Consider the following 26223-nt stretch of genomic DNA (forward strand, 5'->3'; position numbering starts at 1 on the left):
CATGAGGGATCTTTTAGTAGAGGCATGAAGGATCTTTAGTTGTGTCATGCGAACTCTTACTTGCAGCATGTGGGATCTAGTTCCCTGACCAGGGATCGAACCCGGGACCCCTGCACTGGGAGCATGGAGTCTTATCCACTGGACCACAAGGGAAGTCCCATAGACATATGCTTTCATTTTGAGTAAACATTTAGGAATAGAATGGCTGGGTTGTATGGTAGATGTATTAATTTCTTAAACATTCCCACCAGCAGTTTATGAGAGTTCCAGTTGCTCCACATCCTTACCAACACTTGGTAATTTTAGCCCTTCTGGTAAGTACATAGTGGTTATTTCATTGTGGTTTTATTTTGCATTTCCCTCATGACTAATGCTGTTGGGTATATTTTCATATGCTTATTTTCCATCTCTATATTTTCTTTAATGGAGTGTCTGGTCAAATCTTTTGCCCATTTTTATTAGGTTGTTTGTCTCCTCACTAAGTTTGAAGAGTTCTTTAAATGTTCTAAATACAAATCCTTTGTTGGATATCCATTTTGCAAATATTTTTTCCCAGTCTGTGGCTTGCCTTTTCATTTTAGTAATAGTGCCTTTTGAAGAACAAAACTTTTAATTTTGATGACGTTCAATTTATTCATTTTTTATTTTTATAGTTTGTGCTTTTTGTGTGCTCTTTAAGGCATCTTTGCCAAATGCAGGGTCACTAAGATCTTTTCCTATGTTTCCTTCTATAATTTTTATAGTTTTCAATCTTACATTTAAGTTTAAAACCCATTTCAAGTTAATTTTTGTATGTAGTGTGAGGTAAGGGTCAAGTTCCTTTTTTTTTTTGCACATGGCAATCCAATTGTTCAGCACCATTTGTTGAAGACATTATCCTTTCCCCCATGAATTGCCTTAGTACCTTTGTTGAAAATACTTTCACCATATATGTATGGGGCTATTTCTGTACTCTGTTCTGTTCCATTGATCTATACTCCATCTTTACACCAATACCACACTGTCTTGATTACTGTTGCTTTATAATTGGTATTAAAAATCAGGTGGTTTAAGTCCTTCAACTTTGTGTATCTTTTTCAAAAAGGGCTATTTTAGTCCTTTTCATTTCTACGTATGTTTTAGAATCAGCTTGTCAATTTCTACAAAAAAAGCATGCTAAGATTATGATAGATAATACTATGATTTATATAGATTAATTTGGAAAGGACAGACATCTTAACAGTATTAAGTCTTCTGATCCATGAATATATCTATTTAGTTAAGTCTTCTTTAATTTCCCTTAGCAATGTTTTGTAGCTTTCATTGTAAAGGTTTTCACATCTTTTTGTCAAATTTATCCCTAGGTGGTACATATTTTTGATGCTATTATAAATAGCATTTTAAAATTTACATTTGTGATTTTCCATTGAAAGTATATAAAAATGGACTTCCTTCATGGTGCAGTGGTTAAGAATCTGCCTGGCAGTGTTATACAGCAGAAACTAACAACAACAATGTAAAGCAACTATATTCCAATAAAGATGTTAAAAAAAAAAGAATCCACCTGCTAATGCAGGGGACATGGGTTCAATCCCTGGTCCGGGAAGATCCCACATGCTGCGGAGCAACTAAGCCCATGCACCACAACTACTGAGCCTGCATGCCACAACTACTGAAGCCCACGTGCCTAGAGCCCACGCATTGCAACTACTGAGCCTGCGTGCTGTAACTACTGAAGCCTGCGCACCTAGAACCCATGCTCCACAACAGGAGAAGCCACTGCAATGAGAAGTCCATGCACTGCAACAGAGTAGCCCCCGCTCGCCGCAACTAGAGAAAGCCCATGCACAGCAAAGAAGACCCAAAGCAGCCAAAACAAAACAAAAAACAAAAAAACAAATGAATGGCAAAGAAAAAAAGAGGGAAGGAGGACATACAGAGTAAAAGAAACTCAGTTTAAAAGAAAAAAGAAAGTATATAAAAAATAATTGATTTTTGTATATTGACCTTGTACCCTGCATCCTTGGTAAACTCACTTAATAGTTCTAGAACTTTTCTGTAAATTCCGTTGGAGATGTTGTCTGTTAATAAAGACGGGTTTTGTTTGTTTGTTTTACTTAATCATTTTTTTTGTATAGAGTTTTCCATTTTTAATATTTGGTTAAACAAAAAAACATCTTTTATAAACAAACCCAGCACAAGGCCAACAAAAAGCCTAGGGTTGCCCCTTACTGGGTATCAGGGTCAGGCCTGCTCCCTTTCTTAAAGGAAGTGGGGCTTTTTGCCCTTGAGCATCAGCATAGGTCCCTGTTCCTAAGCACCAGAATTGGTTATGAACAGAGAAACCAGCCCTGAAATGTGTTACTTAATCATTTTGATTTTACATTTGTATTTGTTTTCTCTTATGCTGAAAGTATAGGTACAAAGTGACATTAACATTATATATATTTATTGTATCATATATTTATTTGTGTATATGTATAATTTCAAAATAAGAGAACAATTCTATTATTAATGCGAATACTACTGGAAACAGTTAAAGCTCTTTTGTTTTTCGGATATCCGCCACTTGGAATGTAAAGTCAACATATTCCCTGCCTGTCACTTAAAATAATTCTCTGGGTGATTATGCTAACAACCTCATATACAGTTAGGCTCATTTGCTTCAATTTGTTCTGCAGATAATTCTCCAACACCAATTTGGAGCCCTGTAATTTAATTCAATTCTGACACTAACTACCCAGAGTTAACATCCAGTCTCACAAGGTTAAGTGTAAGGTCCCCAGTAAGACTGCCCTTACTTCAGATACCAGCCTGCAGTGGGGTCCCCAGGCCACCTTTGCTTCTGCATAGCCACCTACAATTTTGGGGTCTCCCACAACTCACTCCTTTCAGGAATTTATTAGAACCACTCACAGAACACAGGAGAGTGCTATACTTACAATGACCATAATAAAGATGCTTTTAACTCTTCCTTTCCAATCTAGGTTTCATTTCTTACTTTCCTTTTTTCTTCCTTATTACAATGGCCAGAACCTTACAGTCCATGATAAATAGAAGTGGTGAGAGTGGGTATCCTGTTTTGTTCCTCATCTTACAAGGAAAGCATTCAGTCTTTCATCATTAAGTATGATGTTAGCTGATAGTTTTTTCATTGATGCACTTTATCAGATTGAGGCAGTTCTCTTCATTCCTAGTCTGCTGAGAGACTTTTTTTTTTTTTAATAGTAAATGAATGTCAGGTCTTGTCCAGTGCTCTTTCTGTATCTATTGACTTGGATCATATAGTTTCTGCTTTTTAGTATGTTAATGTTTTAAATTTCATTTGAATGTTAAATCATCCTTGAATTCCTGGGATAAATCCCACTTGTTCATGAGGTATTATCCTTTTTATATATTGTGGAATTTTATTGCTAAAAATAATTAAAGATCTTTTGCATCTATTTCATGAGGGATATTTGTGTGGTTTTCTCTTTTATTTTGGCTGCACCATGCTGCATGCTGGATCTTAGTTCCCTGACCAGGGATCGAACCGGTGCCCCCTGCAATGGAAGCACGGAGTCTTAAACACTGGACCATCAGGGAAGTCCCTGGTTTTCTTTCCTTGTAATGTCTTTTTCTGGATTTGGTATTAGGATAATGCTGGCCTTATAGAATAAGTTGAAAAATGCTCCTTCCTCTACTGTTTTCTGGAAGAATTTGTGTAAAATTGGTATTTGTTCTTCCTCAAATGGTAGAATTTGGTAGAATTTACCAGTTAAGCCAACTAGCCCTGGAATTTTCTTTGTGGGAAGGTTTACAAGTACAAATTCAATTTCTTTTAATATATAGAAGCCTATTCAGATTACTTATTTCTCCTTGAGTTAATTTTAGGAGTTTGTGAATCCAACAACACATAAAAAAGATCATACACCATGACCAAGTTGGCTTCATCTCAGGATCACAAGGATGTTTCCACATACTCAAATCAATCAGTGTGATACACCACATCAACAAAAGAAAAGACAAAAACCACATGATATCTCAACAGATGCAGAAAAAGCATTTGATAAAATTCAACATCCATTCATGATAAAAACTCTTACCAAAGTGGGTACAGAGGGAACATATCTCAACATAATAAAAGCTATTTATGACTAACCCACAGTCAACATAATACTCAACAGTGAAAAGCTGAAAGCCTTCCAGCTAAAATCTGAAACATGATAAGGATGCCCATTCTCATCACTTCTATTTAACATAGTACTGGAAGTCCTAGCCACAGCAATCATATAAGAAAAAGAAATAAAAGGTATCCAAATTGGAAGGGAAAAGGTAAAATTCTCATTATATGCAGATGACATGATACTATATACAGAAAACCCTAAAAACTCCACACAAAAGCTACGAAAACTGATAAACAAATTCAGCAAGGTAGTAGGGTACAAGATTAACATACAGAAATTGGTTGCATTTCTTTACACTAACAATGACATATCAGAAAGGGAAAGTAAAGAAACAATCCCTTGGGGACTTCCCTGGTGGTGCAGTGGATAAGACTCCATGCTCCCAATGCAGGGGGCCCGGGTTCGATCTCTGGTCAGGGAACTAGATCCAACATGCATGCCACAACTAAGGAGCCAGCGAGCTGCAACTAAAGAGCCCATATGCTGCAACTAAGGAGCCGGCAAGCCGCAACTAAGGAGCCCGCGAGCCGCAACTAAGGAGCCCGCCTGCTGCAACTAAGACCTGGTGCAACCAAATAAATAAATAAATATTTTAAAAAAAGAAAGAAACAATCCCTTTTAAAATTACATCAAAAAAGAAAAAGGGCTTCCCTGGTGGCGCAGTGGTTGAGAGTCTGCCTGCCAATGCAGGGGACATGGGTTCGAGCCCTGGTCTGGGAAGATCCCACATGCCGCGGAGCAACTAGGCCCGTGAGCCACAATTACTGAGCCTGCGCGTCTGGAGCCTGTGCTCCGCAACAAGAGAGGCCGCAATAGTGAGAGGCGCGCGCACCGCGATGAGGAGTGGCTCCCGCTTGCCGCAACTAGAGAAAGCCCTCGCACAGAAACGAAGACCCAACACAGCCATAAATAAATAAATAAATAAATAAATAAATTTTAAAAAATAAGCAGTTATTGCTTTAAAAAAAAGAAAAAATACTTAGAATAAACCTGACCAAGGAGGTGAAAGATTTATACGCTGAGAACTATAAAACATTGATAAAGGAAACTGAAGATGATTTTTAAAAATGTGGACTTCCCTGGTGGTCCAGTGGTTAAGACTTCGTGCTCCCAATGCAAGGGGCACGGGTTTGATACCTGGTCGGGGAGTTAAGATCCCACATGCCACACAGTGTGGCCAATAAATAAATAAATAAATAATGGGAAAATATCCCATGCTCTTGGATTAGAAAAATTAGTATTGTTAAAATGGCCATACTATCCAAAGCAATCTACATGTTTAATGTGATCCCTATCAAACTACCCATGACATTTTTCACAGAACTAGAACAAATAATCCTAAAATTTATATACAACCGTAAAAGACCTAGAATTGCCACAGCAATCCTGAGGAAAAAGAACAAAGCAAGAGGCATAACCCTCCCAGACTTCAGACAGTACTATAAAGCTACAGTAATCAAAAGAGCATGCTATAAAAAGAAACAAAATTGAGTTATTTGTAGTGAAGTGGATGGACCTAGAGTCTGTCATACACAGTGAAGTAAGTCAGAAAGAGAAAAACAAATACCGTATGCTAACACATATATATGGAATCTAAAAAAAAAAAAAAAAAAAGGTCATGAAGAACCTAGGGGCAGGACGGGAATAAAGACGCAGACCTACTAGAGAATGGACTTGAGGACACGGGAAGGGGGAAGGGTAAGCTGGGACAAAGTGAGAGAGTGGCATGGACATATATACACTACCAAATGTAAAATAGATAGCTAGTGGGAAGCAGCTGCATAGCACAGGGAGATCAGCTCGGTGCTTTGTGACCACCTAGAGTGGTGGGATAGGGAGGGTGGAAGGGAGGGAGACACAAGAGGGAAGAGATATGGGGATATATGTATATGTATAGCTGATTCACTTTGTTATAAAGCAGACACTAACACACCATTGTAAAGCAATCATACTCCAATAAAGATGTTAAAAAAAAAAAAGAGCATGCTATTGGCACAAAAACAGACATTTGGATCAATGAAATAGAATAGAGAGCCCAGAAATAAACCCACACATCTATGGTCAATTAATCTTCAACAAAGGAGGCAAGAATATAGAATTGGGAAAAAGTCTCTTCAGCAAGTGGTGTTGGGAAAGCAGGACAGCTGCATGTAAATCAATGAAGTTAGAACACACCCTCACACCATACACAAAAATAAACTCAAAATGGCTTAAAGACTTAAATATAAGACAAGACACCATAAAACTCCTAGAAGAGTACATAGACAAAACATTCTCTGACATAATCGTACCAATGGTCAGTCTCCCAAGGCAATAGAAATAAAAGCAAAAAAAACCAAATGGGACCTAGTCAAACATAAGCTTCTGCACAGCAAAGGAAATCATAAAGAAAACAAAAAGACAACCTATGGACTGGGAGAAAATATTTGCAAATGATGTGACCAACAAGGGCTTCCAAAATATACAAACAGCTCATACAACTCAATAACAAGAAAACAAACAACCCAATCAGAAAATGGGCAGAAGACCGAAATAGACATTTTGCCAAAGAAGACATACAGATGGCCAACAGGCACATGAAAAGATGGTCAACGTCACTAATTATTAGAGAAATGCAAACCAAATCACAGTGAGGTACCACCTCACACTGGTCAGAATGGCCACCATTAAAAAGTCTACAAATACCAAATGCTGGAAAGGTTGAAAAGGAAACCCTCCTATACTGTTGGTGGGAATGTAAATTGGTGTAGCCACTATGGAGAACAGTATGGAGGCTCCTCAGAAAACTAAAACTAGAGTTGCCATATGATCCAGCAATCCCACTCCTGAGTATATATACAAACAAAACTATAATTCAAAAAGATACACGTACCCTTGTATTCATAGCAGCACTATTTACAATAGCCAAGACATGGAAAAAAGTGTCCATCGACAGAGGAATGGATAAAGAAGACGTGGTACTTATTTCCAATGGAATGTTACTTAGCCATAAAAAAGAATGAAATAATGCCATTTGAAATTACATGGATGGACCTAGAGATTATCATACTAAGTGAAGTAAGTCAGAAAGAGAAAGACAAATACCATATGGTATCACTTATATGTGGAATTTAAAATATGACACAAATGAACTTACCTACGAAATGGAAACAGACTCACAGACGTAGAGAACAGACTTGTGGTTGCCAAGGGGGAGGGAGGGTTGGGGAAGGGTGGATTGGGAGTTTGGGATTAGCAGATACAAACTATTATATACAGAATGGATAAACAACAAGGTCCTATTGTATAGCACAGGGAACTATATTCAGTATCCTGTAATAAACCATAATGGAAAAGAGAAAACAATTAGTAGTTTGGGTCTTTCAAGGAATTTGTCTATTTAATCTAAGTTGCTGAAGTTATTGGCATAAATTTGTTCATCATTTTCCCTTATTATCCTTCCAATGTTTATAGGATCTGCAGTGATGTCCACTCTCATTCCTGATATTGGTAATTTGTGTCTTCTCTGTTTTTTCCCTCCTGACCAGTGCGGCTAGAGATTCATCAATTTTACTCATCTCAAAAAACCACTTTTTGATTTTACCAGTTTTCTCTGTTGGTTTCCTATTATCTATTCTTTAATTTCAGCTCAGATATATACTTCCTTTCTTTGAATGTCTATTAACTTTATGAAAAAGTGTTAACCTCACTATTCACTAAGTCATTCAATAAATATTCTCTGAACATCTACCATGGGCCAGACACTGGAATCAGCAGTGGGCAAAAGTACAGTCCTTTCCTTCATGGAGCTTATAGGAGTCACTTATATATAATCTCTTATAATGGAACAGATTGTTCATTAATCAAATAACACCAACAAATACACATTTATAAGTTGGACATACATAATTTTATGAAGAAACGGTAACTAAAGACATGATAATAAATAAAGCAATGAGAAAAAATTTTCTCCTGGTAAATTAACAAAAATTTTAAAAATCAGGCAATTTGGGCTTCCCTGGTGGCGCAGTGGTTAAGAATCCGCCTGCCAATGCAGGAGAAATGGGTTCGAGCCCTGGTCCAGGAAGATCCCACATGTCACGGAGCAACTAAGCCCGTGCATCACAACTACTGAGCCTGTGCTCTAGAGCCTTTGAGCCACAGCTACTGAAGCCCGCGCGCCTACAGCCCGTGCTCCACAACAAGAGAAGCCACTGCAGTGAGAAGCCTGCGCACTGCAACAAAAGAGTAGCCCCCGCTCGCCACAACTAGAGAAAGCCCACGTGCAGCAACGAAGACCCAACGCAGCCAAAAATAAATAAATAAATAAATAAATTTATTTTAAAAAAATCAGGCAATTTTATGGTATAGTATAAAAAAATGGTACAAAGTTTTTGGAAAATAATTTTGTAATATACATCAAAAGCCTTAAAAATGTTAATAGCCTTTGACTCAATAAATTTCCTTTCATGTTTTGTTCCTAAGAAAATGATCAGAAATGCAAAGATTTATATGCAAGAACATTTATCACAATACAGTTTGAACAGCCAAAAAAAGTGCCAAAAAAACTGTGTTACATACATATGATAAGATATTATGCAGACATTAAAATGTTTTTGATAAAGTTTAAATGATGTGAAAATGCTCATGATTTAATGTTATACTCTATGATCTCAACTCTATAAAAATATATACATATGCATTAAAAAGAAAGACCAAGAGAAATGTAGCAAATCAATATTAACAATGGTTATCTCTGGGTGATAAGATTACAGATCATTTCATATTATACAATTTCATTTCTATACTATCCAGTTTTCCACAATGAGTCTATATTACTTTTGCAATTAGAAAAGGTGTTAAAAATAAATATACACATACATAATTGTGAGACTAGTTTCCATGGAAAATGGCAGAAATAAAATAGAAAAAAGAACGGTGTGGGAGGTGCCCAGTAATTTGGAGAAGAAAATAACCAGTGAACATTGCTAGGAACAATATGTATAGCTTCTGATGTCTATACCTGACACATAAGATATAGGCAAACAAACAAACCCTGTTTGGGAGCTCAGCATAGGGGAGTGACTATGAGCTCCCAGGGATCGCTGGAATTTGGGGAGATAGGAAGCCAAATGTATGACTGTGGAGAGGGCAAGCTGTATGCACTATGGACCACAACACCTGCCTCACCATCTCTCACTCTAATCTAGTCATATGGACTTTCTTGCTGTCCCTCAACACTGCCAGGCATCACAGTTTCTGCCTCAGGGCCTTTGCACCAGTGCTGTTTCCTCTGCTTCAAAAGTTTCCTCCTTCCCTCACCTCCTTCAAGTTTTTGACCAAATGTCACTTTCTTGTCGAGACTTGTAATCCTCTGTTACCATTCTCCAATAGAATGTACGCTCCGTAAGTACAAGAGGTTCTTGGTCTGTTTTATTTACCACTGCATTCCCAGTATCTACAAAAGTATCTGGCACATAGTAGGCGATCAACAGGTATTTGTTGAATAAATAAATGGTTACTAGTATTACTCTTAATGGAGTGTTTTGTGAAAGTTTAGATGTGTAAACACTGCCCACTAAGAACCAACAAGGAGTCACTAAGAAACGAAGACAGCTCATGAACCCTCCTTGATGCTTCTGGCCAGGCTGTTTAAACACTTCCCTCCAGGAGGATCTCAGCTCAGACATTCAGCCAGTTATGAACTCAACCAATGATTCTTTCATCCAGCACACATTTCTCCATCCGGTCTATGGGGCATGGGGATCTCTTTAGCAAATTGATGGAGTGTCTGTTAGAGTCTAGAGAGTTGCTCCCACATTTTCCATGCCTGGTTAGTCTACTAAATGAAATAAAATTATTCTGATATGACTCATTCTTAGTGAACAAGAAAATGTGAGAAGCTTAATTTGTCCTGTTGGTCTCAAAGTGCAAGGAAGTAGTGATCAGCTCAGTGTAAGGAATCACTTTCTAAGAGTCAGAGCTGTACAAAGTGAAATGCACTGCAGGGGGTGTAGTGAGTGTCCTGTCAGTAGGGGTATTCAAGTGGAGGCTGGATGATGACACAGTGAGGATATTGTAGGATGGGTGGTTGGGCTAGAAGTAGGTTGAACTTGAAGGTCTCTTTCAACTGAGAGTCTTTTTTAAAGAAAACACATTTATTTCCTTTTCCATTATCGTTTATCACAGGATATTGAATATAGTTCCTTGTGCTATACAGTAGGTCCTTGTTGTTTATCCATTCTATATATAATAGTTTGCATCTGCTAATCCCAAACTCTCAATCCACCCTTCCCCAACCCTCCCTCCCCCTTGGCAACCACAAGTCTGTTCTCTATGTCTGTGAGTCTGTTTCCATTTCGCAGATAAGTTCATTTGTGTCATATTTTAGATTCCACATATAAGTGATACCGTATGGTATTTGTCTTTCTCTTTCTGACTTACTTCATTTAGTATGATAATCTCTAGGTCCTTCCGTGTAACTGCAAATGACATTATTTGATTCTTTTTTATGGCTAAGTAATACTCCATTGTATAAATGTACCACATCTTCTTTATCCATTCATCTGTCAATGGACATTTAGGTTGTTTCCGTGTCTTGCCTATTGTGAATAGTGCTGCTATGAACATAGGGGTAACTTTTTAAATTATAGTTTTGTTTGTATATATGCCCAGGAGTGGGATTGCTGGATCATATGGCAACTCTATTTTTTACCAACTGAGAGTCTTTGATTCATGCACACAGGTCTTACGAAAGCAAGTGGCATATTGCAGGCTGTAAGAAGATACTGGGGCTCAGCAGGTTAACAACAAGCTGGCCAGGAAACCCAAAGACTGACACATTCTAGTTCGTCTATCGCTGATGCAGTAAAAAATTATTTCCTATGTCTGTGTTTCATTTTTAATGCAAGTATAAATATTCATTTGGTACTTTGTGAAAGCACTCCTATTTGAAAAATAAGGATAGAAATGTCAACCAAGTTATCAATGGAGCCTGAAATATAATGAGTATAACGATCTCAAAGCCAGTAAGTAATAAACAGCAAGATGCAAAATACGATGTCGACAACTGCCTTTACTCAACATTACAGGTGTTAGATGATTAAGCATTAGACATGAAACCCACAGTCTCCTTGATATCAAAGACACAAATCCCTATCTATCTCCTGAAAAGACCTTGAGCATCTGAGAATGTTCTCGTGCCAGCTCAGGAGTAATGGTGTCTATGGACCTCTAAAAATCTTGTCCCCATAAGATTCAGCAATTCCACTTCTAAGTATATGCCCAAGAGCTGAAAGCAGGGACTTGAACAGATACATGTACACCCATGCTCATAGCAGCATTATTCATAATGACCAAGAGGTGGAAGCAACACAAGAGGATGAATAAATAAAATGTGGTGTATACATACATGGAATACTATTCAGCCTTAAAGAGGAAGGAAATTGTGACACATGTTACATCATGGATGAACCTTGAGGACATTATGCTAAGTGAAATAAGCCAATCACAGAAGGACAAATATTGTATGATTCCACTTGCACGAGGTACCTAGAGTAGCCAAACTCATAGAGACAGAAAGTAGAATGGTGGTTGCCAGGGGTGGTGGGGAAGAAAGGGGAGGCGGGAATTATTATTTAATGGGTACAGAGTTTCAGTTTAGGAGATGAAAAAGTTCTGCAGCTGGATGGTGGTGATGGTTGTACAACAGCATGGGTGTACTTAATGCCACTGAACTGCACACTTAAAAATGGTTACAATGGAAAATTTTATATTATGTATAGTTTACCACAGTAAAAAAAAAAATAGGGCTTCCCTGGTGGCGCAGTGGTTGAGAATCTGCCTGCTAATGCAGGAGACACGGGTTCGAGCCCTGGTCTGGGAGGATCCCACATGCCGCGGAGCGGCTGGGCCCGTGAGCCACGGCTGCTGAGCCTGCGCTTCTGGAGCCTGTGCCCCGCGACGGGAGGGGCCGCGATAGTGAAAGGCCCGCGCACCGCGATGAAGAGCGGTCCCCGCACCGCGATGAAGAGTGGCCCCCACTTGCCGCAACTGGAGAAAGCCCTCGCACGAACCAAAGACCCAGAACAGCCAAAAATAAATAAATAAATAAATAAATAAATAAATAAATAAATAAATAAATTAAAAAAAAAATAGTCTTGCCAATATTTTGCAAATTGATGGCACCTGCATATTTCTACCCTTCTCCCCTCTAGAAAATATTCAGATGGATTTGTATGGGATGCTTTAGAGTAAAGAACTGAACACTACTTACATATTTTAATTATATGATTTGTTCAGGAACATAAAGCTCTATTATGTACATTTTGGCTTAATCATAAATTAATCATGCTTGGTATATTACATTGACAAGTCTATATTTTTTAGACAATATTTGCACACTTACTAATTGGATTAGCTTTCAAATATACTTTTCGTTAAAAATAGAGACTCAGGGGTTTCCCTGGTGGTGCAGTGGTTAAGAATCCGCCTGCCAATGCAGGGGACACGGGTTCAAGCCCTGGTCTGGGAAGATCCCACATGCCACGGAGCAACTAAGCCCGTGCGCCACAACTACTGAGCCTTGCTCTAGAGCCCACGAGCCACAACTACTGAGCCCTCGTGCCTAGAGCCTGTGCTCCTCAACAAGAGAAGCCACCGCAATAAGAAGCCCGTGCACCGCAACGAAGAGTAGCCCCGCTCACGGCAACTAAAGAAAGCCCGCACGCAGCAGCGAAGACCCAAGGAAGCCATAAATAAATAAATAAATTTATAAAAAAAAAATAGAGACTCAAATTTAAGGAACTGAGTTTCTTTTATTTCATTTTCTGCAAGTTGATGAGGAATGGGAAAAAATTGTTTTAAATCTCTCAACATCACAGCAGCAGCCAGGCTCTGACTTGGCTGGAAGCTGATGTGAAACCTCATTAATTAAAAACAGGATCCCTGGGCTTCCCTGGTGGCGCAGTGGATGAGAATCTGCCTGCCAATGCAGGGGACACGGGTTCGAGCCCTGGTCTGGGAAGATCCCACATGCCGCGGAGCGACTGGGCCCGTGAGCCACAATTGCTGAGCCTGCGCGTCTGGAGCCTGTGCTCCGCAACAAGAGAGGCCGCGATAGTGAGAGGCCCGCGCACCGCGATGAAGAATGGCCCCCACTTGCCGCAACTGGAGAAAGCCCTCACACAGAAACGAAGACCCAACACAGCCATAAATTAAAAAAAAAAAAAAAACAAAAAAAAAAAAACAGGATCCCTGCCTTGATTCTGAGCTTTCACCTCCATCCTGTGTTTCTGTCCTCTTAACTGGTCCCTATTTCTCAGTTTGTGGTCCTGTTTTTGTCAGAGATCTGGAGCATTCCCAAGTGCCTTGGTTCTTACAACTGAACTGCCTTATTCCCTACTCTCACAGCCTTCCAAGTCCTCCCGGGGTGGGTTTCTATTCTCTTGCCAGCCCCCTCCCCAGGTCTGGCTCCCTGCCCTGCCCCCAAGCATAGCAGGAAGGGGACCCTTCTAGGGGACTCATCTCCCGGAGGCTGATTGCCCAGCACTCTTCTCTGCCCACACATTGGGGGGGCCCACTTCTGGGTCTTGACCCCAACAGGGCCCAGAGACAGTTGAACCGCCAGGCTCCGTGCCTAGCTGGTGAGACCTCAGAGCTGGACCAGTCCCTCCCCTGACTTTCAGCCGGAACGCCTCTCCCAGGTCCCCTGCACAGCACTATCTACTTCTAGGGTCTCCTTGTTTGTACTGTCCTGGGGCTTGTCACTCTGCACATCCCGTGAGATTCTGGACAGGTGACATGTTGATGGTGAGGCTCTGGGAACAGGGGCTGGAGGGTGAGGTCAGGCGACCCCAGCCAGGGAAGGAGTGCTACAGAGGCAGGAAGGAGACTGGAGAGGATACATGTGTCCCTCCGGGCCTCGTCCCAGGGCGGCAGCCACATGCCCACCTCTTCTCGTCCAGCTGGCCTCCTCCTTCCCTTAACGCCTACCATGAGTCTTGTCTGTGTCACTCTGGGAGCCTCTGGTCATATAACACCTTGCAGGTGACTGAGCTGCTCTCGGTGGCTTGTGTTCCCAAGCAGCCTCCAGCAGAAGTCTTGAATTTTGAATTTTTTAGGCACTATTAAACTTACCCCGGGCACGTGGTATATGCTCAATAGATCCCAAGTTAAAGACTTTTTGAAGCCAGTGTCATCCTTTCAAGAATTTGCTTGGCACCAGGACACATGCTAAATGGTTCAGATGAATTCTCTCATTTAGTCTTCAAGACAACACTATGGAGTAGGCAGTATTATCTCCCCTATTACAGTTGAGGCAACTGAGGCATAACTTGCCCAAGATCATCCAGCAAAAACGCAGATGAACTGGGATTTGAACTGCCCTCGGTGGCATGTGGGCTCCCCTTTGATGGACAGAACTGACTCATCAGCCCAGCAGCCGCAACTCCCCAAACGCTACCCTAGCCCGGGCCGCTGGCTCATAGCTCAGAATATTCAGAAAGGAAGGGAGACTAGGAAAAGAACAGCCCATTCACTCTTTCTCTTACTCGTTCAATAAGCAACTGTAGGCCAGTTGTGCAGATGGGTCTGCCTGGCTGATATTTTTGCACATTTTTCCTCCTCCTGGCCACCTACATCTCACTCTGCTTTACCTGGTGAAGGATGGCTCTGCCTTCAAGACTCAGCCGAGATATCTCCTCCAGGAAGGACCTGGCCTTATTCATTGCTATTGGCATGTGGTTTGGGGTCCAGAAATGTATGTTTTGACTTCCTGTGCCCCTTACAGTTTTATCCTCCACCCCTGCCTCTAGCTCTGGTGCTTATAAACTGTTGATATGCAGCGATTGAAAAGCAAGTTGATGTTTCAGGAGTTTTGGGGGGATGCTTTTTAAAAACTATGCAGGCGTATCCTGCTTTACATAATAGATGTAGTTAGAAAGGTTGTGGGTACGTGAACTTTTTATGAATTGAAATCCTGTTTTCTCACTGACGGACGTTTCAGAGGTGACTTTATTCTAAATTGCTATTAAATGTCACTTTTTGAAAATGCTGGGCCCCAATACTTTAAAAACAAACTTTCTCAAGTGAACCTTTCTATAGGATGATAATTATCCATACACAATCCCTTAAGTGCTCTGACATATCTTTACATTTAAAAGGATGTTTTTGGAATCCTTTTACAAAACGAACGACCACCGTCAGTTTATAAATTGTTATGGTCAGGGCTTCCCTGGTGGCGCAGTGGTTGAGAATCTGCCTGCCAATGCAGGGGACACGGGTTCGAGCCCTGGTCTGGGAAGATCCCACATGCCGCAGAGCAACTAGGCCCGTGAGCCACAACTACTGAGCCTGCGCGTCTGGAGCCTGTGCTCCGCAACAAGAGAGGCCGCGATAGTGAGAGGCCCGCGCACCGCGATGAAGAGTGGCCCCCGCTTGCCACAACTAGAGAAAGCCCTCGCACAGAAACAAAGACCCAACACAGCCAAAATTAAATAAATAAATTAAAAAAAAATTGTTATGGTCAGATTTGGGGAGCTCAAATTAATCCTGATGTGGATCGTATAGTTAAAATCAAATAGAACGAAATAGCTCAAACAAAAACTGAGCAGTTCGCTGCAAAATGCCCTCCACCAACTCCTCCCCCACCCAGGGGCAACCGCAGTCAACTCCTTTTGGCTCAGAGATTTTCCTTTACTTGTGTGGAGTCAGAGCTGCAGCCCACAAGCCACAAAGCTTCAGTGAAAGTATTTCTTAAGCCCTGTTAACACTGGTGGGCACAGGCAGGCTGAGCCAGCATGAAGTAAGATGGTCTGATTGTCAGCACGCTCTGTAGATGCTGGGGGAACACTCCGACATGTGGTCTCTGATCAGAGATACATACTGTTGTCAGATGCTGTGAAGGGTGACACTGAGATAGAGCAGGCTACGGTCTTAGGACAAGTTAAGAAAGGCCTGACAAAGGAGGAATAGGGCAGAAGGTAAAAGGCCCCCTAACCCCAGCACATAATCCTGTGCTACTCTGTGCTTGGAAGATTTCCTCAGCCACAGGGCTTATAGCAGTTGCATCAAAAAATGTGTGTGCATGTGTGTAACTTACTTGTGCATGTTTTCTTATCTGGGTTAAGAGCAAATCCTTTAGGGCACCGGCAAAAGTAGGAGCTGTCGGTATTTACACACTCATGTTCACATCCATGGTTTTCTGAGGCACAGTAGTCCACAGCTGTAAAGATTAAAACACAGAGTTTAAGTAGAAACACAAACAGAGGTAAAGGGCATTGTAGAATGGAAACATACTTATAACAAATATAAGTAAGGATTAATATTTTTGCCCCCAGAAGAGGATGGATAAATAAATACGCATCTAAAACCTCCCTTCCGAAAAAAAAAATCAGGTGTCTGGATCAGACAATTCATATCAGAAGATACTAAAGAACTTACAGGACTTCCCTGGTGGCGCAGTGGTTAAGAATCCGCCTGCCAGCACTATTTACAATAGCCAGGACATGGAAGCAACCTAAGTGTCCACCAACAGATGAATGGATAAAGAAGATGTGGCAAATATATACAATGGAATATTACTCAGCCATAAAAAGAAATGAAATTGAGTTATTTGTAGTGAGGTGGATGGACCTAGATTCTGTCATACAGAGTGAAGTAAGTCAGAAAGAGAAAAACAAATACCGTATGCTAACACATATATATGGAATCTAAAAAAAAGGTTCTGAAGAACCTAGGGGCAGGACAGGAATAAAGACGCAGGGGTAGAGAATGGACTTGAGGACACGGGGAGGGGGAAGGGTAAGCTGGGATGAAGTGAGAGAGTGGCATGGACATATATACACTCCCAAATGTAAAATAGATAGCTAGTGGGAAGCAGACGCATAGCACAGGGAGATCAGCTCGGTGCTCTGTGACCACCTAGAGGGGTGGGATAGGGAGGGTGGGAGGGAGACACAAGAGGGAGGGGATATGGGGATATATGTATATGTATAGTTGATTCACTTTGTTATACAGCAGAAACTAACACAACAATGTAAAGCAATTATACTTCAATAAAGATGTTAAAAAAAAAAAGAATCCGCCTGCCAATGCAGGGCACACGGGTCCAAACCCTGGTCCGGGAAGATTCCCCCATGTCGTGAAGCAACTAAGCCCGTGCGCCACAAATATTGAGCCTGCACTTTAGAGCCCACAAGCCACAACTACTGAGCCCACGTGCCACAACTACTGAAGCCCACGCGCCTAGAGCCTGTGCTCCACAACAAGAGAAGCCACCACAATGAGAATCCCGCGCACCGAAACGAAGAGTAGTCCCCGCTCGCCGCAACTAGAGAAAGCCTGCGTGCAGCAACGAAGACCCAACGCAGCCAAAAATTAATTAATTAATTAATTAATTTAAAAAAAATCCAATGGTGGCAAGGCAGCATGGAAACAGAGTCCAATTATTAATAGTGGGTGGCATTATGAACGGATAAAAATTCTTCTGGAAGGACATTTGACAATATTCACTCTGGAAATGTGGCCCCAAGAAGTAATTGAAAAAAAGGAGGAAATTAACTATACAGAATAAGCTATTTGTAGCAGCATTATTTACAGTGACCAAAAAATTAGGAAAATAAGATGAACATTTAATGAGGATAAATGGTTTAGTAATTTACGAGAAACTGTGCTGGCCTGTTTCTCACTAATCCTACAAATATTCACTGAGCACCTACTCTGGGCCTGGCTCTATTTTAGGTGCTAAGGATGGAACAAATAACAAAACAGACAAAAACTCCAGTCCTAGAGGAGCTTCCATTTGGATGGTGGTGGTAGATAAAAAAGAAAATAAACAAGTAAAGAACACAGTCTCTTAGAAGGTGGAGAGTGCTCTGGAGAAAATACAAGGCACAAAGGAGTAGAGACCGTGGCGGGGTGGGTGAGAGTGAGGGTGTGATGTAACAGCAGTGGTCAGGAAGGTGGCAGTTGGGCAGAGTCTTGAATGAGGCATGAGCCCTGTGGATATCTGGGAGGGAGTATCCCGGGCAAAGGGAACAACAGCAGGTGCAAAGGCCCAGAGGTGGGAATATGCCTTGTGAGCTGGAGGATCAGCAAAGAGGCCAGAGTGGCTGCAGCAGAGACGGGTGAGAGATGAGAACAAGTGCAGATCAGGAGGGACCGTAGGGCCACTGCCAGGACTTTGGCTTTTTTTTTTTTTTAATAAATTTATTTATTTTTGGCTGCGTTGGGTCTTCATTGCTGCACGCGGGCTTTCTCTAGTTGCGGCGAGCGGGGGCTACTCTTCGTTGCGGTGTGCGGGCTTCTCATGGCGGTAGCTTCTCTTGTTGCGGAACACAGGCTCTAGGCATGTGGGCTTCAGTAGTTGTGGCACGTGGGCTCAGTAGTTGTGGCTCGTGGGCTCTAGAGCGCAGGCTCAGTAGCTGTGGCACACAGGCTTAGTTGCTCTGCGGCGTGTGCGATCTTCCCGGACCAGGGCTCGAACCCGTGTCCCCTGCATTGGTAGGCAGATTCTTAACCACTGTGCCACCAGGGAAGCCCAGGACTTTGGCTTTTACTCTGAGTGATTAGGGAGTCTCTGGAGGGTTCTGAACAAAGGAATCAAGAATAGACCATAGCAGGCAAATGTGACAGTAGAAAACCAGCTAGGAGGCTAGTACAATAATCCCAGTGAGGAATTGGAGGGGCCGGGGGAGGTAAACCAGAACAGTGCAGGAAGGAGGTGGGGCGGAGAGAGAGGGGTGGTCCTCTGGGTTGAATTGTGTCCCCCTAAAAAGATACCTGTGCCTGTGAACTTATTTGGAAATAGGGTCTTTGCAAATACAATCAAGGTAAGATGAGGTCATTAGTCTGGGGCCTAATCCAATATGACTGGTGTCCTTATAGGAAGAGAAGAATGCCACGTGAAGACAGATGAGAGTGATGCAGCTGTAAGCTGAGGAGTGCCGAGGACCAACACCCACCGTCAGAAGCAAGGAAGGATTCTCCCCTACAAGTTTCAGAGGGGGCATGGTCCTGCCAGCACCTTGATGTCAGACTTCCAGCCCCCAGAGCTAGGAGGCAATACATTTCTGCTGTTTTCAGTCACCTGGTTTGTGGTTCTTTGTTGTGGCAGCCCTAGAGAACTGTCAATAATACACCAGGTTGAAAGTGGGGTCAGTAAGATTCCTGTCAGATTAGAGGTGAGGTGAGGGAAAAAGAGAGGGATTAAGGCTGACTCAGGGATGGGGAAGGTGCAGGTTTTGCAGGGAACGATCAGGAGTTCCATTTGGGGCAGTAGGTAGTAGTTAACATTATAATTCTAACATAACTGTAAATAGGAAGACAATTACGATTTGGTGAAAGAAGTAGATCTGAAAGTTGTATATTTACAGTGATTATATCCAGGTAAAATATGGCTCTAAGGCAAAACCTGAAAATTAGAAATAAAAATGCTTGCTGTGTAGGCAAGGTAGTAGGATTAAGGATGATATTTTTTTTTCCTTAAAAAATGTTTCCCTCTAGGGCTTCCCTGGTGGTGCAGTGGTTGAGAGTCTGCCTGCCAATGCGGGGGACACGGGTTCGAGCCCTGGTCTGGGAGGATCCCACATGCCGCGGAGCAACTACGCCCGTGAGCCACAATTACTGAGCCTGCGCGTCTGGAGCCTGTGCTCCGCAACAAGAGAGGCCGCGATAGTGAGAGGCCCGCGCACCACGATGAGGAATGGCCCCCGCTTGCCGCAACTAGAGAAAGCCCTTGCACAGAAACGAAGACCCAACACAGCCATAAATAAATAAATAAATAAATAAAATTTAAAAAAAAAAAAAAAGACTTTAAAAAAAAAAAAAAGTTTCCCTCTATATAATGATTTAGGATATCTGAATATCAAAACTTTGTAAATAATAACAAGGAAATGAAATCTGCAAATCAATACACATGCACAATTTAAAAAAGCAAAACCACGCACTGAGAAGATATTACATACTTAACACAGTAATCAAAAGATGCAAGGGGAAAAGCTAAAGACTTTCAAAGGGTAATAACATGTGTTGTGTTTATTCTTTTGCTCCTAGGCTTCATTAAGTTTCTGTTAAGTTATTGTTTTTTTGTAACTTCACTCCCTAAAGAGTTCTAATAGCGCCTGATATTTGTGATTTTAATACGCAAGCAATTTTGGTGGGAACAGTGCATTCATACAGTCTTAGGATCTGAATATCATGGGCATTAGCCAGTTCCTGGAGTTGAGTCAAAATATAAATTTTGAGCTAGCACCAGATCCTTCTAAAAGTTAATGTCTCATCTTTCAAGAACCAATGTATCAGGACTTCCCTGGTGGCCCAGTGGTTAAGAGGACCACGCTCCCAGTGCAGGTGGCCTGGGTTCGATCCCTGATCGGGGAGCTAGATCCCACATGCTGCAACTAAGAACTCACATGTCGCAACTAAGAACCCACATGCTGCAACTAAAAGATCCCGCATGTGGCAACGAAGACCTCACACACGGCAACGAAGATCCCACGTGCTGCAACTCAGACCCGGTGCAGCCAAATAAATAAATATTAAAAAAAAAAAAAGAATCACTGTATCATTAAACAAATAACCGGGGACACTGAGGGCACAGATAAAGGATACCAAGCCAGCCCTGGCACGTGCCCCAGGCCACATGTCACAGAAGTGGGTCTTGCTGTAGCCCACGCTAACCTGTATTAGCAGGAGACACTCCCCATCCGCAACCTCCTTGTGCTGGGCCTGAGCTGCCATCCTGAAAATCTCCCAACCCCTGATATGGGTGTCTGCTGTCAGTCAGCTGCACCCACCTCAGGCCACCCACTCGTTAGTATCCCTTCCAAACAGAAGAGCTGCTAATCTACCTGACATCCACGTTCCACGCCCCTGACAGCACCACGATGATAAGTGGGCAGGTCACTGTACCTGAAAGGCTGAAACTCAGACTCTGCCTCTCTCTCGAACTTCCTCTTACACACCATGGGGTATAATCTCTGTGCCCAGCCATCTCTGTCCCTCAGAGAGACAGTGGCCCCATATTAGACTGGGGAGAGACTAGAAACTTTGCTTAGGCCTAAAGTCTAAGCCACATACTCCAATCTTGCCTTTTTTTCCAGAATGCTCTAGAGCACAGTATCCAATATTGGATCAGGTGTTAATAAAGTTGCACAGAAGCAGCTCTTTTAATTGACCTCCACTCAACCAACTTCCAATCAATCACTGCTTTTCATGCCCTCTGAAAATATGGGACCTGATGCCCAGAACACACTAAATGCTCAAGGTTACTGGAACCCCTGTGCTTTCGAATACGTGTGCACTTCTCTTGTTGGTTGGGCTGCATGCTTATTCTTTCTTTCTTTCTTTATTTTTGTCTGCGTTGGGTCTTCATTGCTGCACGCAGGCTTTCTCTAGTTGCAGCGAGCAGGGGCTACTCTTCGTTGCGGCACGTGGGCTTCTCATTGCGGTGGCTTCTCTTGTTGCGGAGCATGGGCTCTAGGCACGTGGGCTTCAGTAGTTGTGGCGCACGGGCTTAGTTGCTCCGCAGCATGTGGGATCTTCCCAGACCAGGGCTCGAACCCGTGTCCCCTGCATTGGCAGGCAGATTCTTAACCACTGCGCCACCAGGGAAGCCCGAAGTCTTCAAATTCTTGCTCCAATTTAAAAAAATCAAAATTGAAAACCATAGACAACACATTATGGGTATGATTTATGCAAGAAAGATCTTTTTAAATCATATATTTAAAAAATGAACTTAAAATTAGTAATTTTTGGAAGAGTAATCAAAAGCAATTTTTATTATAAGTACATTTATGTGTTTTAAAGAAAATGTAAATGCTTAAGGTAGGTTTGGAGATGCATTTTCCATGATTCTGCTCTTTGAATGAAATTATTCATCAATTAGCCAGTCTCACAGGATAAGAAGTTTTCTCCTGGACTTTGATTCTCGTGTTGGTTTTGTTTCTAGTGTGCATAGCTCTCTGGGGAACTGAAGGGAAAAGGGGAGATTGGCAAGGCAGGATTCAAGCATTCCTGGGTCCCAAGACCCTGGCCTGTAAAACCTGAAGGTGTCAAACCCCACTTTGATTTGAGGGCCACCCACTGGCTCACTGCCAGACCTCTGGGGACAGCAGAGGAGGCCATCGTGAGACACAGAGGAGCCCACTTCTGGGCATGTGAACCTAAAAGCTTTCTAAGGGTGAGAGAGTTCCTGTCCATTCAACTCTGACATCCTTTGCTGCATGTTTTGGGTTCTTTGCATAACCTCCTTGGTTGCCAAATTGTACTTATAAAAAGAGAGGCCAAGTTTAGGGGGCGGATGTATGGAGGTGACTTGTGTGTGTAACTCAGAGGACTGTTGTTCCAAGTCCTCTCCTACTTCAATGAAATCCTTTCTTGGTCATTTTGCCTGAAAATTCTACTCTCTACAACCAGAAAGATTAAATCCTTAATGTAGCCCTTCGGCCCTCCAGATCACAAAGTGCTAAGGATCTCAGGGTCAGAAGCCAGTCTTGGCCTAACATGTGAGAAATCGCTCATCTGTCTCCTATTTGGTGCAAGGTAATAAAGCCTAAGATTGACAGTCTCTGATTTACAATCTGGTCACATTCCAAGATCTCCTCAGCAGGGATCAGTCTGCAAAGAGGATGGCCTTAGAAGAAACAGGATATTTTACAGAGGAGTGTTTGGGTTTTTAAGTGTGTTGATGACAGAGTAAGAAAAACCAAATTTGTCATTTAGAGAAATGGTAGAACCAATTTACTTGCTGAGTATATATAAAGACACACTCACAGAGTCAGATTCAAAAAACCTCTCTTACCCGGGGCATGACTGAATTCTTACATGTAGGAGTTTAAAACTCAGAGAAAATTTCCTATTGATTTTGATAATAATAAGGAAGTGTTCTGGACTAAATTCTGTCTTCCCACCTTAAATTCATTTGTCGAAGTCCTAATCCCCAGTTGGTCAGATGGTGATTGAGTTTGGAGATAGGACCTTTAAAGGGTGATTAGGTTAAAATGAGGCCATTAGGGTGGGTCCTAATCCAATCTGATTGGTGTCCTTATGAGAAGTGGAAATTTGGACACACACAGAGGCACCAGGCATGCATGGGCACAGAACAAAGACCACATGCAGAAGCAGCAAGCCAAGGAGAGAAACCTCAGAAGAAATCAACCCTGCCGACACCTTGACTTTGGACTTCTAGCCTCCAGAACTGGGAGAAAATAAATTTCTATTGCCACTCACTCTGCGGTATTTTGTTATGGCAGCCCTAGCAAACTAAGACAGGGAGAAATCCTTGTACTGGGGGGAGATCATGTTTCAAGCATGAGGAGTAAGCTGAAAATCTGACCTTTCAATACAAAGATTGATCCTCCCATCCCTCGTCGCCAACTTAAATATCAACCATCCCCTTCTCACTGAAGGTGACTGATGTAGGAGAATATAGGAGGAAAGCTTTGAGGGCAGCAATAACAGCATACTAAATCCCCATGTTATGTACCACCATCATTCTGGGTATGGACCTCAATATGATTTTTCAAATGTACCATATGTTTGATGCATTATTAAATGCAAGCATTCATAAGAAGACAAAAATTCATAAAGGATATAGAAATTCAGATTCAACTGTTTCTCAGTTGACCATGTATAGCACTGTTCCAAGTGCTTCCCGTATATTTTTTAAAAATTTTTTATTGGACTGCAGTTGATTTACAATGTTGTGTTAGTTTCAGGTGTACAGCAAAGTGAATCAGTTATACATATCCATATATCCACTCTTTTTTAGATTCTTTTCCCATATAGGTCATTACAGAGTATTGAGGCTTCCCATATATTAACGCATTTCACCCTCACAACAACCCTTGGAGGTAGGTATTGTTTTCCTCAATCTACAGATGAAGCCACTGGAACAGAGAGGTCAAAGAGACCTATAAAATGTGGATGATGATCGTACCTACCTCAAAGGATTGCTGCAATTATAAGTAAAAGGTTTCAAACAGGTCCTAGGATTTAGTAACATTAAAGAAGTGTAGATTATATTTTTATCACACTGCCTCCGTAATCAGATAAGGTTGAATTTGGGAGTAAAGAGATACCTTAATGCTACTCAGTTGTTCCACAACTGTTTACTGAGCAATTACTATGTGTCAGGCATTGCCCTAAATCCTGGATGGTAATGACAAGCAAATAGCATCTTAAGATCGTAAGACATCTTTTTTTTTTTGAATTTTATTTTATTTATTTTTTATACAGAAGGTTCTTATTAATCATCCATTTTATACAAATCAGTGTATACATGTCAATGCCAATCTCCCAATTCATCACACCACCACCACCACCCCTCCCTGCCTCCACTTTCCCCCCTTGGTGTCCATACGTTTGTTCTCTACATCTGTGTCTCAATTTCTGCCCTGCAAACCGGTTAAGGTGGTAAAACATCTTTGAAGAAAGGCAGGAAGGAGAAGCCAGGCTTTTAGCTGTGATTACCTCCAGGAAGTGAAATTGAGGAGTAATGTCTTTCAGGTTTTGATTTTATACACATCTGTACTCTGACTTTTTTTTAATAAGCAAAAGTTGATTTTGTAATTTAAAAACCAATGAAGTGGAAAAGTTTTTTTTTAAAAAAAAAACATGAATACTTGAGATTGTGATCACTCAATCTCAGTCAATGATTCAACAAAAACATTTTGCAAGTCTACTCTGTGAAAGATGAAAAGTATAGGAATTGGTTTCTGCCCCCCATGGGTTTACAATCTGCTTGGGCCGATAAGATGCAAACAGGACCAAAGCTACCCCAAAAGACAAGGCAGTCAGTAAACGTCAGGAGAGCAAGTTCAGCAAAAAATTCACCCTCAAAGATAGAGCTAAATGGTCTTTGAAAAATGTACAGTTTGGGATGGAAATTAACACAGCTTTAGTGGAAGCTGATGGATTACAAACACCAGGACTCAACTAAAGCAAAATGAGGACTTTCGTTAGTCAGTAATCCACTCTTGATCACCTGAATGTTGAAACAAATTCAGTTCTAACCAGAGTTAAATGAGCAGTTAGGAAACTGAACAAATTCAGTTCCAACCAGAGTTAAATGAGCAGTTAGGGAACTGAACAAATTCAGTTCTAACCAGAGTTAAATGAGCAGTTAGAGGTCCCCGGCAGCCACGGCATTTCTTCTCATGCTTGTTGCTCTTCAGTAAATGTCAAACTCCAGACTCTAGCACTTGAAGTTAAAGTTCCACTAACTCAAAAGTGTGGAAATGTTGGCTAAAAGGTCCTGAGTCTGGCTAAGAATTGAATTTTCATGTGGTCACAGTCATAATTCTGGGATGAGTCAAAGTACTCCCATGGGGTCCATTTACCAGTAGCTGGTCATCGTGAATTTCTACCAAACTTCTTTAAACGAAGAGATTAGATTTGCTGTCCCTACTTTCTCCCCCCTCCCCCCTCCCCCTTGAAATCTGTCCTTTACCCCACCCCTCTTGATCATTATCAATGACCTCCTGGTCATTTTTGTGTCCCTAATGTCTAGCAGAGTGCCTGGTAGAGTCTGGAAATGTCTGCTGAGATGAATCAATGACTCAACTCAATGGCTTTTTCTCTAAGTTCTGTTCCATTTGGCCTCGCTGGGGCATGACACTAATATTGACTTGGCCTAGAAATTCTCTTTCCTGTCATATTCCATGACTTCTGGTTCTCTCGCCCACCTCTCCCCAACTCCTCCATCCCCACCTTAGGCGGTTCCTTCATGGACATTCTTCCTGCCCCACGTCTCCCTCCTGCTTCCCACATGTGGCTGCAGCCCAAGGCTCAGGCTTCACTCTCTCCTAAGGCCACACTTCATGGCATCCAGGAGATGATGATGATAATAATATGTGTCATAATAATAACAACAGTAATAACAACAATTGTCTAACGCGTATTAGGAACTTTACTCGTTATCTTATTTAATCCCACAAACTCTATGATGGAGGTATTTTTACTCTATGTTATAGATGAGAAAACCAAGGCTCAGAAATAAAATGACACATGACTCGCAAGTAGCAGAACTGGGATTTGAGCCCAGGTCTCGCTGTATTGAAGGTCCAAAACAAACACATAAGTGAACATTGGAAATGGA

General features: G+C 41.7%; 1 protein-coding gene across 6 annotated transcripts in view; it reads right to left on the minus strand.

Annotated features, from left to right (window-relative positions):
- MATN2 (matrilin 2) overlaps positions 1–26223 on the minus strand; it is a 155277-nt gene that overhangs the window by 43455 nt on the left and 85599 nt on the right. For all 6 annotated transcript variants that reach the window (XM_057532129.1, XM_057532130.1, XM_057532127.1 and 3 more), the window contains one exon: positions 16225–16347. In XM_057532129.1, coding sequence (XP_057388112.1) covers positions 16225–16347 — 123 coding nt within the window. The remainder of the gene's footprint in view (positions 1–16224; positions 16348–26223) is intronic.

This window comes from Balaenoptera acutorostrata, chromosome 17 (genome assembly GCF_949987535.1).
Source record: "Balaenoptera acutorostrata chromosome 17, mBalAcu1.1, whole genome shotgun sequence".
NCBI classification, from domain to species: Eukaryota; Metazoa; Chordata; class Mammalia; order Artiodactyla; family Balaenopteridae; genus Balaenoptera; species Balaenoptera acutorostrata.